This window comes from Peromyscus californicus, unplaced genomic scaffold (genome assembly GCF_007827085.1).
Source record: "Peromyscus californicus insignis strain IS unplaced genomic scaffold, ASM782708v3 Scaffold_17__1_contigs__length_78620276, whole genome shotgun sequence".
Taxonomy (NCBI): Eukaryota; Metazoa; Chordata; class Mammalia; order Rodentia; family Cricetidae; genus Peromyscus; species Peromyscus californicus.
The window spans coordinates 1,283,789-1,298,756 of record NW_026294469.1 but is presented as its reverse complement, the minus strand read 5'-3'; the positions used below and the strand labels follow the sequence as shown (position 1 = coordinate 1,298,756).

Here is a 14,968-nt window from a genome sequence, read left to right as displayed (position 1 = left end):
GTGATTATATTGTGTACCCTAATAAATTTACCTGAGGATCCGGACAGAGCCAGCCACTAGATTAGACATAAAGGTCAGGCAGTGGTGTCACACAACTTTAATCCCAGCACTTGAGATCTCCTGCCTTTGCTTGGGAAGCACACATCTCTTTAATCCCAGGAAGTAATATGGCAGGGCAGAGGAAGTTATATAAGGTGTGAGGAAACAGTTTAGACTGAGGATTTCATAGAGGTAAGAACTAGTGACTGGCTGTTCTGCTTCCCTGATCTTTCAGCTTTCACCCTGATATCTGGCTCTGAGTTTTTTGTTATAAGACCATCTAAGATTCAAACAATAGTCTCCTTTGTTCCCCATACAGTTTTTGCTTTTTCATGTCATCAAGTACAATCATGATTTTTGTGTATTTATGAAGTCTAAGATCCACAAATGAGAGCAAACTTGTGATACTTGTTTTTCTGAGACTGACTGAATTCATGTTTAATATGATAATTTCCAGTTTCATCTTTTCCTACAAATGATACAATTTCAGTTTTCTTTATGGCTGAAAAAAATTCCATTGTGTTTATAAAACTACATTTTCTTTGTCTGTTTCTGTGTTATCCCATGACTTAGCTATTGAGAATAGGACTGGAGTAAACATTGATATGCAAGTATCTCTGTAATACGTATTATCTTGGTGTCTTTCGGGTAAATACGGAGAAGTGGGATATCTGGGTCATACTCTGCTTTAAAAATTAATTGATTGATTAATTAATTATTATTATTTTTTTGAGATAGGTTTCCTCTGTGTAGCCCTGGCTGCCCTGGAACTCAGATCTGCCTGCCTCTGCCTCTGAAGTGCTGGGATTATTAATTTTTTTTTTGTTATACTTTTTTTGTTGTTTTTTTTTGAGACAAGGTTTCTTTGTGTAACCCTGGCTTTACTGGAACTCTCTCTGTAGACCAGGCTGGCCTCAAACTCACAGAGATCTGCCTGCCTCTGCCTCCCGAGTAGAGTGCTGAGAATAAAGGTATGTGCCACCACTGCCCAGCTTGATAATTTTTAATAACAGTACTTTTCTAGTTTCTGAATTATGTATTTTTCAACAGCTTTTTTTGCTGTAGCTATAGAATTCTGTTTTTTTTTCTCTTCCAGGTTCCCAAGTATACAGTTGTAATTAGAAGCATCACTTAACATCAAGAAACTTAAAAAGGTAATACAGGATTTCGATTTCATTAAGGTAAGTGGCTTCTATTAATTTTGTGTATTTTGAGATGATTAAAAGGCTAGATATGCTTTATATTTTCAGGGAAGTTTAAGTTTATACTTTTGTTTTTAGATTTATTTGTTTTGACTTTGTATGTATGAATGTTTTGCATATATGCATGTATGTACACCATGTGTTTCTTGTTGGATCCCCTGGAACTGAGGTTATGAGTAGTAGTTAGCCACTGTGTAGGTGCTAGGATTCAAACCTGTATCCTCTGGAAGATCGTATCCATGGCTGACTTGGACCTTGCTATGTAGGCCAAGCTGGCTTTGATCTGAGTGCTGAGATTAAAGGCATGCATACCATACCCAGCTTAATTTTTATTTTGTGTTATATTGATGGGTGTTTTGCCTATGTGTATGTCTATGCACCACTTGCATTTGGAGGCCACAAGAGAGTATCAGATCCTGCAACTAGAGTTATAGAAGGTTGTGAGCTGCCCTGAGGGTGCTGGGAACCTAGGCTGATCCTCTGGAAGGGCAGCCAGTGCTCTTAACTGCTGTCTCTTCAGCTCCTACAGCTTTCTATTCATTCATTTATTTATTATTTATTTATTGTGTACACGGATATATGTATGTGCCTGCCAGATTATGTGCATGGAGGTCAGGGAAATCAGTTCTCTAGTTCTACCATGTGGGTTCTGGAGATCAAAGTGAGGTCAGGCCTTACTTAGGCTTGGTATCAAATGTCTGTTTCTGCTGACCCGTATTGTGTGAATGTAGTAGAACATTTCAGTAGCTATGTAATGAAAAGTAAGCTTTTCTCCTGCTCCTAACACTGGTCTCACAGTTAGTTTTTCCAAAAATCACCACTGTCTCCTTCTACAGTCCTCCAGTCACTGTGTGCATAAATATGGGTGTGTGTGTTGCTTCCTCTACTTAATTGCATGAAGTTCACCCTGTTCTTTACCTTGCCTTTTTGGTTTAATTATGGTTTTTGGCTGTTGGAACCTATCAGTTTTAGCTTATTTGTTGAACACCTTTATCAGAGTATGATTATATGATAAATTTCAGTTTTTTAAATTTAATTTCTTAAAGACCAAATTTGGTGTATTTTGATGGACACTTGTGGAAATCAACATCACATTCAAGATAAGAACATTTCCATCACCCCTTAGAGTACATCATTTCCTCCCTGACATTTAACCCTTGGCTATATCTGATCTGCTTTCTGTCACTGTGAAACTTGACTTTTTTATAATTTCATAAAAAGTAGACTCTTACAGTGTGTGTTTGTATATAGCTTCTGCTGCTCAGCATGGTTATGAGAGTCACCCTTGTTCTTTATACTAGTATGTTCTTTTGTTTACTGGGTAGTTTCTACTGTAGTGATATGTCACTCTTGTCTATCCGCACATGACTTACGAGTTGTCTCTCAGGTACTTTGGGTTGTTTTCAGATTTTGGTTATGGTACATGAAGCTGTTTTGAAGATTTTTGAACCAGTCTTTATTGTGGATTTATGTGGAATATTAAAGATCTTCCTGCCTAAACTTTGGTTAGAGCCAAGATTTTCTCTTTCCTTCCTTTTTTTTTTCTTTTTAAAGAAGTTTGATAACTTTACATTTAGGTCTTTGATCAACCTGAAATTACTTTTGTGGGTTGTCTGAGGTAAGGATGATGAAAATAGTATTGATGAAGATGTTCTTGCTTTTCTTATTTTCCTGTTTCTACTGCTGCTTCCTAGCTGTCCAGTACTAGTGCTTTTCCATTTGTTGAAGACCAGTTTCCATTGATTTGTTGTGTTGAAACCTGATTCAATCCTCACATAGTGCACAGGCCTGTAATCCCAGCTCTTAGAAAGTTGAAGCAGGCCACTGTGGCCATGCCAATCTGAGTGGCCTGTGAGGCCCTACACCAGCCAGAGTCTAAGTTGATGTCTGTGGCTCTTGTTACCATTGAGGGCCCTGTGAATACTCAGAGCCTTAGTCAGCCACCTGAGACCATGTTGGTGTCTGAGGGCCATGCTGTCGTGGGGCAGTGGTAATGTCTGAGCCTGATCTGCAGCTGTGGACTGAGTCTCTGGTCCTGTATGTTGATCTCTGTGGCCCGTGTTACCACAGTGGCTATAGGAACAATGTGTGTTGAAATCTGAGGGCCGAGTCTAGCTTACACCCGCCCTTCACTGTCCCTGGGGAGAGCTGGCCCCTGTGGCATGGGCCTAGAAGAGCTGGCTCTGACCCTTTCCCGAGGGCAGTAGTCTCAGAGGCCTTGGACTGACAAAATCAGCTACTATCCAGACTCACATCCATGACTTAGCCTACTCCAATATTTACCCATCTATGACCTACGGGAGTCTGTGAAGGGACTGGTCCTGTGAACTATAGCCGCAGGATCTCCACAACTAGGGGCAACAGCAGGATATCGGAGAGGAATTTTGGTGAGAGTCCACTATTGATCGTACTAGAAGCCAGAGGCCTTGAACCAGACCAATAACTCATTGCAATGAACATTTGCAAGGAAAGCTGAGTGGCTATGACACACCTGCTCCTAATGTCACTAAGGTGCATGAAGAGGTGTTGGACAGGCAGGAAAAAGGGAGGAGTGAAGTGGTTTTTTTGTTTGGTTTTGTTTTTAATTTATGAAAAAACATTTTTATTGGTGTTTTTACCTGTATGTATGTATGTCTGTGTGAGGGTGGTGGATCTTGGAGTCACAGATAGTTGTGAGCTGCCATGTGGGTACTGGGAATTGAACCCCAGTTCTCTGGAAGAGCAGTCAGTGCTCTTAACCGCTGAGCCATCTCTCCAGCCCCTTTAATTAATATTTTTAAAATTTTCTTTTGTGGGGGATGTTATGGGGGTGAGGGGTGGATATGGAGGGACTGGGAAATGGGCGGGGTTGGGGTGCATGATGTGAAATTCCCAAAGAATCAATAAAAAAAATTATGTTTTAAAAAAAAGGAAGTTGAGGCAGAATTAATGATAGTTCAAGGTAAGCTTGGGCTGTATCCTGAGACCCTGTTGGAGGAGTGGGAATGAAATGTTTGTGGATCTGCTTCTCCATTCTATGTTTTTCTCTCTGTCCTTGTCAGTGTTATGTTGATTTGTAGTAAGCTTGGAAATTGGTTATTGTCAATGTTTCAGCCCCTTTTTTGGTAGGGAGGGGGCACTATTGGAGATTGAATTTAGGGCCTCACACACAATAGGTGGGTACAACTTTGCTTTTTTACTTTTTAAAATATTTACTTATTTTTATGTGTATTGGTGTTTGCCTGTATATATGTATGTTCACTGTATATGTATCTTGTGCCCATGGAGGCCAGAAGATGGCATAGGATCCCGTGAAACTGGAGTCACAGGTGGTTTTAAGCTGCCTGATGGGTTCTGGGAATTGAATCCAGGTCCTCTGCCAGAGCCAAATGCTCCTTACTGCTGAACTGTCTCTCCAGCTCTTTTGGTTTTTTGAGACAGGGTTTCTCAATGTTGCACTGACTGTGCGGGATCTTGCTCTGTAGACCAGGCTGGCCTCGAGCTCAGGGGTTCACCTGTCTGTGCTCCCGAGTGCTGTGATTTATAGTGTGCTCCACTATGAGGCCTGGTTTTCTCTTTTTAAAGTAGTTCTTTGACTTTTATACATGATTCACATGTCCATATATATTTTTTTTTCTTTTGAGACAGAATCTCATGTAGTCAAGGTGACTGGTCACAAGCTTGCTATATAGCCTAGCATGACCTTGGAATTTTGAGCCTCCCATTTCTACTTCACAATTGCTGGGATTACATTCATGCACCACCAAGATCCACTTTAAAAACAGAATTATTTTTTGGGCTGGCATGGTGGTGCAATCCTGAGGCAGATTTCTAGAGTTCCTAGTTGGCCAAAATTGTGTGGTGTGGTAGTTTGAGTAAAAATGGCCCTCATAGGCTCATAATGGTTAGTCATCAGGGAGAGAAACTCTTTGATAGGATAATAGGATAATAATGATTAGGCCATTTCTGTGTTAGAGGAAGTGTGTTACTGGTGTTAGGCTTTGAGGTTTTAAGAATCCATGCCAAGGCCATAGTCTCCTTCTATCTGCCTGTGGATCATGATGTAGCTCTTAGTTACTCCCCAGCACCTGCTTGTACCTTGCCATGCTCCCCACCATGAGGATAATGGACTAAGCGTTTGAAATTATAAGCGTGCCCCCAATTAAGTGATTTCTTTTATAAGAGTTGCCTTGTTCATGTGTCTCTTCACAGCAATAGAACAGTGACTAAGACACATCTAAAATAAAATAAATTTGAAATAAAATTTAAAATCAAAGTGTCACTTTGTATATAAAAAGCTTGTGGGACTTGCTGAGAATTAAGTTGAATCTTGGAACTACTTAGACACAGTTGCATGGTATTCTATTGTATAATTGTCATCAATGATAGAAGCAGTATTACAGTGATACTTATTTGTTGGGGTAGTTTGTTGAAATGGTATTGAAATTAACTTTGATTATATGTATCTATGCATTCATATAGGAATATTTGTAAAGTCTTGGAAATAAAATTTTTTGAAATTAAGTATTTATAGTTTTTATTTTGTCTGTGTATGTGTAGAGTATGTGGGTATACATGTTTATATGTGTGCATGGGCATATATGTGTGGATACCAGAGGTTGACACACAGTGTCTTTCTGTATTTTTCTCCCCTTTATTTTTTACTTATTTAGAGACAAGGGTCTCACAGTGTAGCTCTGACTGTCTTTAGAGTTCACTATGTAGACCAGGCTGGCCTTGACTCACAGAGATTCGCTTATCTCTGCCTCCCCAGAGTGCTGGGATTAAAGGCATGCTCCACCATGCCTGGCTTCCCATTGGTGGTTCTTTAGGGATTTTTTTTTAATTATTTATTTATTTTTATTTATGTACATGTGTCTTTGTGAGCTTATGTGCATATATTCTTGCAGGTGCACATAGAGGCCAGAGAACATTGAATGCTCTTGAACTGGATTTAAAGATAGTCAGTCTTGAGGTGCCTTATGTGGAAACTGGAAATTGAACCTGGGTCCTTTGCAAGAGCAATAATTGTTCTTAACCATTGGGTCATTTCCCCATTGTCTTTAGTCTTTTAGTTTTTTAAATATCCTATTCTGTTTGTTTATTATTTGAGGCAGGGTTTCCTGTAGCCTGAGGATGGCCTTGAAATCCTAATCAACCTGCCTTTATTTCTAAGTGCTGGAATTATAGACTTGTGCTACTACACCTGACTTTATGAGGGGCTATGGATCAAAGTCCTATGGGGTTTTGTGCATTCTAGGCAATCACTCTACCAAGTGAGCTACATTACCAGCTCTTAATGTCTTTTTTACTTCTATTTGCTATTTCAGTATTGTTCATTTAGTTTATAGATTTTCTTCTTTACCTACTAAATGTTTTTAATTAAATCAGCTTTACTTACATGTTTCGTTTTTTCTACCTATATATATGTAGTTTTTCCTCATGAAATTTTGCTTTGTTAGTTTAATACATTTAATGTTTACATTGTAAATTGTTTTTTATATTTTAAAACTTTTTCCCACAGTATATAATGGATGTATACTGTTTGAATGGATGCATGTACCATAGTTTTCTTCAAAATAGAAATAATGAAATTGAATGCTATGTGTAAAATGAGCTTTGATAAATATTAGACTAATGGTTGATCAGGGTGGAGTTATAGCATGTTATATTTGATGAGAGGTTAGTTTATGATTTCATCTTTACCTTTTTAACATTTTAAGTAGGTTTTTGTTTGTTTGTGTTTTAGGCGCTGTATAATGTGTTAAGAAGAGGTTATAAGGAATGGTTTTAGCAGATTATCTTGAGTTATGGTGGCTGAAACATCAGTTCTGTCTTGTGGGAAAAGAACTGTAAGTGAATCTGAGGAGATAGGTTAATTTTTAAGTTTATTCTGTACTTTTAATAAGATAAATTGCTATTGAAGAATATATTTGGGAGGGGTTGGAGAAGTGGCTCAGTGGTTTAGAATAGTTGTTGCTCTTGCAGAGGACCTGAGTTTTATGCCCAGCACCCACATGTTGACTCACAACCATCTAATCATTGGTACCTCCTGTTCCGGGGGATCCAATGTCCCTTTCTGACCTATGGGCACCAAGTATGCATGTGGTACATATATTCAGGCAAAATATTTATACACTTAAAATAAGTGTAAAAAATGGAAAAATATATTTGGGGAGATTTCATTGTGTTATTCTAAAGAATATAGTCTAAAAGAAGGAGTTAAATTTTATTTAAATTGAGGTGTTTCTCTGCATAGTATTATCATTGACCTGTTTCTTGGATTAAATAAAACTTAATGTCTTTTTTTGTTTAATTTTTCAGAAATGGCAGCATAAAAGGAGATCTATATTAATAGAGTACTTTACTAAGCGAAGGAAATTAAATAGCCACAAACCAAGACACTTGGCAACCAAGGAAAGAAACCTGTTAGCCATAAGACATGTTACAGATGCATCAGCGTCCAGTAGCTGTAGCCTTCAGAAGAAAAAAGTTGTCAGAAATTTTGTCAAAGCAGACAGGTCAGTGATACATAACTCCTAGTAATAGGGTTAGGCCTGAAACTAAAGTAATTAAAACAAATTGGATCTGAATGAAGTTTATTTTCATTAAAAAAATAAAAACTCCTGAAAATATTAAATTAGAATTAAATTTTCTTCAGATTTCCATTTCCCTACTCAGCAAAATCATAAAGCAAATATCTTGCAGCATTTACGCCAGCTTTTTTCATGTCTTAGGAATTTCAGAGAGCAACCTTACTTGAAACAACCTGATAATTCTGTTGGAAATGTACATCAGTATAAGTTAAAGTTGATTTTTAAGATCTTCTCAGTAATAATACTAAGTACTTAGCATCTGCATCTACCTGGACCACAGTCCTCAAAAACGCCTCAGAAAGGAAGACATTACTCAGGAATAATGTCCATTCAGGAGAAATCAAAACAAAATTCCTCCAAAGTTACTAAAGAAATTGAAGATGAAAATTTAGAACTAGAAATTCAAAGTTCTCAAAACAGTCTAGCAAAGAAACCAGGTTCCAAGGAAGCTGTAAAGGCACTGGTTAGATCTTCCACCGAGAGTAAAATAAATCAGCCTGAATTGGGAACACGAATGAATACAAGGTCAGCATCAGCAGCTGATAAAAATGCAACTAAATCCATTAATAATAATATGGTAACTGTGAAGGGACAGTCACAAGAATCTACAAAAAAGAAGAGATTATGTCAGGAAAAATTAGTGCTTGGAACCTTCAAAGGAAATGAGCAACGTAACCGGAGATCACAAAGACTACAACAGTTAAGTGAGTGTTCAACCAGGTCTTTGCGCAGTAGAGAGATTCAGAGTCAAATTCAGGCAGTTAAACAGAATTTGCAGCCAACAAGAAGAGAACAGTGTAACAGTACTCAAAGTAAATCTAATAAAGTTACAGTAAATCAAAAGCATGTGAAAAGAAAAGTGCTTGAAATAAAGTCTGATTGTAAGGAGGACAAAAATTCAGTTACGAATGAAGTAATAAATTCTCCCAAAGGAAAAAAGCTCAAAGTACAGCACGAGACAGCCTATACTTGTAGTTCTGAGTGCATTCCCGGATCTGAAAAGTGTTTCCAGAAGACTGTTAGAAAAGAAGAATCAAAACCTGTGCCTGTAACTTCTGAGATTAGAAAATTAAAAACAACTACTTCAGTGGTCTCTAAAAAGAATGAACCAAGGAAATCAGCTCATACTCAAGTAAATACTAGCACAAAATCCCCCCAAATTCCACAGCCATTAGTGCCTGAACAAAGTATTGATCCTGAATTGGAGCAAGCTGGAAAGAGCAAGCGAGGTAGCATTCTCCAACTTTGTGAAGAAATTGCTGGTGAAATTGAATCAGATACTGTAGAGGTTAAAAGGGAATGGTCACACATGGAAAGTGTACAGGAGGAGAAGCCTACAGAAGTCAAACCGGAAGGGACTGATGTTGAACGACAAATGCTCCATCAGAAAGAAACAAACCAGGATGTGCAGTGTAACCGTTTCTTCCCCAGTAGGAAAACAAAGCCTGTGAAATGCATACTAAATGGAATAAATAGCTCCACTAAGAGGAATTCCAACTGGACTAAAATTAAACTTTCAAAATTTAACTCTGTGCAGCAACATAAATTGGATTCTCAAGTATCTCAAAAATTGGGCTTATTACGAACTGGTTTTTCACCACCAGTTTTAGAAATGCCTCATCCAGTGTCTCAAAGTACATTTTTAGAGATGAAACCACATAGTAATGTAACTTGCCAACAGGATAAAATGAAAGGAATTAAATCTGAAGAAGTTAAAATTAATAATATTGCAATTGAAATTAATAAAGCCACGAAAAGGGTTCCTGGAAATTGTCATTTGGATAATCATATTAAACCCTCTCCTGACTCACCATTGGATGATCAGATGAAACATTCTTGTGAGTCAGCACCAGATAAGGTAATCATCTTTATTATGTGCGATAGAGGTGCCACGTTCTTTCTACTAATAACTTTATGAAGCATTTTATATCAAGATATTGATAAAGTTGTTAACCCTGTCTTTGATGAACCTGAGCAACTCAGAGTGTTTCACCTTTCTGTGTATGCTTCTCATGTTTCCTTTTTTTTACCATTTTTATTTTATGGAAAGCATAACTGGAATTCTAGCTTTTAAACTTATCACACAAAAGTAGTTCCTTTTTAAGAAATAATTTAATTTTAACAACGGAAAGCACATCTCTTAGTCATTTAAATTTAGAACTTAGAACTTGTGCCCATTTCTGAGATACTAAGATTTTTGGGTTGGAGTTATAGTTCAGTAGTAGAGGGCTTGCTTAGCATGTTGAGTCCTCGTCCCCCTAACCCCACAAAAGAAACCTTAAAATTTATTCAACTGTGATAAAACACCCTCTGTTTTAGCTGAAGAAATGTAAAAGGTAAATATCTTTAAAAGAATGCCTTTGTGTTGATCTTATGGCAATTTTGAACAGCTGGCAAAGGAAGTTTCTAAAAGTATAAATCAACATTTTAAGAGAAGAATTATAGTGGTTTTTCCTTTTTTATGGTGCTGAGGATCAAACTAAGATGAGTCCTTTTTTTTTTTTTTTCCTTCCTCTGGAACTGATGACTGAACCTAGGGCCTTACGCTTGCTAGGCAAGCACTCTACCACTGAGCTAAATCCCCAACCCCAGATGAGTCTTACATAGACTTGGCAATCCTTACCACCACTAAACTATATCTTCCAAATCAAAAATGAATGAAAAAAATAATTGAAAACCAGAGCTCTATATCTGGAATATCTAATGCTTACCTTGAGAAATTATTTTCAACCTTTATAAAAGTGGATGAAGCCTTTTCTTTCTAAAGTAATTTCTAAGGTAATTACCTGTGGAATGCTGATAAATGAATTTCTTCTGTGTAGAACTTGAGTACTCTCTATAATACAAGTGTATTTATATTAATTATTTACTTTTATGGGAAAACAGCAGAATGTGAAATGAGGGTCACATATGGTGATAGATTTTAGGACTAGTATGCAAGTATTCTAATTCTCAACACAGAGTTCCTCATACACCGTACCCTGATACCCTGAACATGAGAAAATCAGATGAGCCAAGAGGTCATTGTTAATAGACATAAGTCACTTTCAGAATACTTAAGTTTCATTTTCGAGACATTTGGGCTATGAATGAATAAGATTGAATTTATGCAAATACTATGAAAATCAGTGCCCATTGTTCCAGGATTGAAAACCAAAGTGAACTTAAAAAGAACAGATGCTAGTTGGTGCTTTTAGATTGAATTTTCTGTATGAATGAAAATGAAAGCATCAATTAAAAGATCATTCAAAATGTTTAATAAATAGATAATGGCAGCAATTAGAAGTAAGCAGTGAATAGTATTATGAGCAAGTGATAGGGCTGGAAACGTAGTTTAATGGTGGGGTTCTTGCCTAACATGTAATGTTCTGGGTCTAGTTCCAGATAAATGCAGGAAAATGAGGCTTTGTAGTTGGGGTTGTGTCCAAGTGTGACAGTTGAGTGTATCTTCTAACTCTGCTGCACAGATGCGCTTCAAACTTTAAGAGGTGGTTAATGAGAAGGGCAAGAAACCAAATCCATTTCTCTGGACTAAGCTGCACTCGAACACTAATGTTTAGACATTGTCTGGCCCTTTCTAATACCCTGCTTAGTGAAAAGTACTTGAGTTCTTCAATGTAAGAAACAGTCTAGAAACCTGATGCTGTGTTAAAATTTGTATGTTTTGAATTCTTGAATATTCAGAATTTAATAGCAGTGAACGTTTCTCTCATCTACTATTCAAATTTGATAAAATGAGAATTTTTTAAAAATTACTTCAGATTATTTAAAGTAAAGCAAATTGAATCTGGGGGCGCAGCCCTGAAATCTCAGCTTCTTAGAAACCAAGACAGGAGGAAAGATTTGTTCAAGGCCCCTCTTAAGTTAAACGTGCTTCTGAGCTTCTTGACATTTTCTGATTTTATTTTTATGATTTTATATATACATGTACAAAGAATACTTTGCTTGTATGTATTTTAAATTTTATATAAGTAGTATTTTGTATATATGTAAAACTTTCTGAGTTTGGTTTTGTGCAATCATTTGATATATGAATATTATTAATAGCTGCAAAAGAATTTATTGTCAGTTTGTCTTTTTCTTTAATAAAGGACTTTTAGATTGTAAATTTTTTTTATATGAGCAGTGTGCTCACATTATCATGTGAGAAAAGTGATAGTCACCATTTCATTTCAGAGCATGCTTCAGTACCTGCTCTTCTGGGTTACTGTATAGAAGAGGATATGTTTCCTGCTTTAAGAAAATTTCCTGTTTATAATGTGGCTGGTCAGTGGTGGTGCAGGCCTTTAATCCCAATACAATTTAAATTGTAGCATTCACTTAGATTTATTTATTTATTTATTTTTGGTTTTTCGAGACAGGGTTTCTCTGTGTAGCCATGGCTCTCCTGGAATTAGCTGTATAGACCAAGCTGCCCTTGGAACTCACAGAGATCGCCTGCCTCTGCCTCCCAAGTTCTGGGATCAGAGGCATTCGCCAATCCTGTGGGTCACTTAGAGATTTTTTATACCCGTTTAGACGGAGGGAGGTAGAATGGCTTAACTCCACCCTTGTAGTTTCTGTTTAATGAATGTTGCCTCTGTTGCAGGTAAAGAAAATATCAGAAATCTGTCACAATGTGCACTGTAAATTGTTATGCATATATTACAGATAAGAAAAGTGATACTTGCTGGGCATTAGTGGCAACTAATCCCAGCACTCTCGAGGCAGAGGTGGTCAGGTCTCTGAGTTTGAGGCCAGCCTGGTCTATAGAGTGAGTTTCAGACAGCCAGGGCTACACAGAGAATCCCTCAGGAAGAAAAAAAAAGAAAAGTAGGTTTGAATATTTAAGTAACTTAACTTGAGTGACTAACCTAAATGATTAAATGACAAACTAAAGTTAGGGTGGCTGGCCAGGTTTAGGGCTGGATACAACTCAGTGGCAAAGCGCATACTAGCCTGGACAAGGCCATAGGTTTAATCCTCAGTACTGACAAAAAATTCAGAAAGATTTCTATTACTAGAATAAAGGAATGCAAACAAACTTACAAAACAAAAAACTGCCTCCCAAGTTCTGGGATCAGAGGCATTCGCCAACCCTGTGGGTCTCACTATATAGTGCTGGCTAGCCTGGAACTCTCTTTGTAGACCAGGCTAGCTTTGAACTCACAGAGATTTACTTGTCTCTGCCTCAAGTGCTGGGATTAAAGGTATGTGCCACCACACCCAGCTCTTCCATTTTTTAGAAGATCTATTTTTATTTATGTGTATGTGTGTGTCTTTGTAAGTGAATGCTATGTGTGTGTGCAGGTGCCTGTGAGGCCAGAGAAGGGGGGAGGGAGAATTCAGTGAGCTGGAGTCAGTTTGAGCTACAGGATGTGGGTGATAGGAACTGTACTCAGATTCTTTGGAAGAGCAGCAAGTACTGCTGAGTTATCTCTCCAGCCCTTTCTTTGTTCCATTTTTATGTGTGTATATATATATAATATATATATATGCGCATATTTGCATGTGTGGGCTCGTGGTTGATGAAAATCATCCTAAGTCACTTCTACTTTAGTCAATGAAATGAGATCTCAGTCAAATCCAGAGTGTGTCTATACAGCTGGTCTCACCACCCAGATTGCTCAGGAGACTCTCTCTCCTGTCTCTGTCATCTGAGGTGAGAGGAAGGAGGGCTGCTGTATCCTGCTGGCATTTAAGGCTTCTGGTAATCTGAATTTGGTCCTCATATTTGCTAACAAGTGCTTTCTTTAATCAGAGACATTTCCCCAGTTCCAAATAGGAACATCAGTTATTTCAAATCAACTTACTAACATTTTATTAGTGGAGAAAGACTCACTAGTAATGTGACTGTTCTCATTAAAAAGTTTTCACTCTAATTGGCTTTTGGGAGGGAGAAGCATGAGGGTGACTTGAGACAGGGTCCTGCCATGTAGCCCATAGGAGCCTTGAACTCGGAATCCTGCTTCAGCCTCTTGGGTGTCCTAGGATTATAGTCATGTGCCATCACACCTGGCTTTTGTTTTTAATTAAAAAAAACAAACAAAAAACCAGGCTGGGCAATGGTGGCATACACCTTTAATTCCAGCACTCAGGAGGCAGAGGCAGGTGGATCTCTATGAGTTTGAGGCCAACCTGGTCTACAAAGTGAGTTCCAGGATGGCCAGGGCGGTTACACATAGAAAAAAGAAAAAACAAAACATTAAAAAATCTACCAACAAAAACTCCATGTTTTTTTTGTTGTTGTTTTTGTTTTTTTTTTCCCCTTCGGAGCTGAGGACCGAACCCAGGGCCTTGCGGTCTACCACTGAGCTAAATCCCCAACCCCAAAACCTCCATGTTTTAAAGTAGCATTGCGGGCTAGAGAGATGAATGGCTAAGAGTACATACTGCTCTTGGAGAAGAACTGAGTTTAGTTCCCAGCACCCACATCAGGATGCTCATATCAGGCTGGTAATTCCAGTTTGTACTTCATTGGCTCCAACATTTAAATGTGAACTCTCCTAAAACACACAGAAATTAGTGTTACAAGATGAAGTTGATTCCATGAGATAACCAACTTTGGTAGAATTTGAAGTATATATTCTTGTTACTAATGGTCTATCTGCTTTGAGAAAGTTCTGAATTGAAGATTCTAAGTAATAAAAAGATAATTATAATATGGTCTTTGTTTTAAAAAAAGTGAGAAGTGCGTGAAAAAGTAGATGATGGTGATAATTGGAAAAAATTGGGGAAAGTCTCATGAAAGAGGCTAATTGTTAAGTGATGAGTTGAAATTTTATAAGGGAAAAGATTAGTCTGTTCAGGACAACATAGAAATTTAATGTGAAACATAAAGATTATCTAATATTAATGGAGCAGAAAGAAACAGTTAAAATTGATTTTAATGTATTTTACTTGGTCTGTTATATAAAAATACTGTCAATTTAACGTTTGTGTGTATGTGCTGAAGTCTTTATATCTGAATTGATATATGTTTACTACACATCTCAAACCATATTAATTACATTTCAAGTACCCAAAGTGTTCAGTAACCATGGTGGTGGGTACCATATTGGACAGTACAGTACTGACATGTACTTTGAGGAGAGGCATAGAGCTGGGTGACTGTGGAAGATACTTAAACTTTTAAAAAAGTGTTTTGGTGTTTGGTGAGATAGGAACTCACTA

The 14,968-nt window shown here is 37.5% G+C and overlaps 1 protein-coding gene across 6 annotated transcripts in view; it reads left to right on the top strand.

Moving 5' to 3' along the window:
• Positions 1-14,968, top strand: part of Esco1 (establishment of sister chromatid cohesion N-acetyltransferase 1) — a 63,584-nt gene that overhangs the window by 16,176 nt on the left and 32,440 nt on the right. For 4 of the 6 annotated variants that reach the window (XR_008219008.1, XM_052741514.1, XM_052741516.1 and 1 more), the window contains exons 2-4: positions 1,136-1,220; positions 6,970-7,072; positions 7,545-9,674. Coding sequence is in view for 5 of the 6 variants with exons in the window: in XM_052741514.1 (XP_052597474.1) it covers positions 8,139-9,674 (1,536 nt within the window). In the remaining variant the exon portion in view is untranslated. The remainder of the gene's footprint in view (positions 1-1,135; positions 1,221-6,969; positions 7,073-7,544; positions 9,675-14,968) is intronic. The other 2 variants (XM_052741517.1, XM_052741518.1) reach the window with 1 other exon arrangement.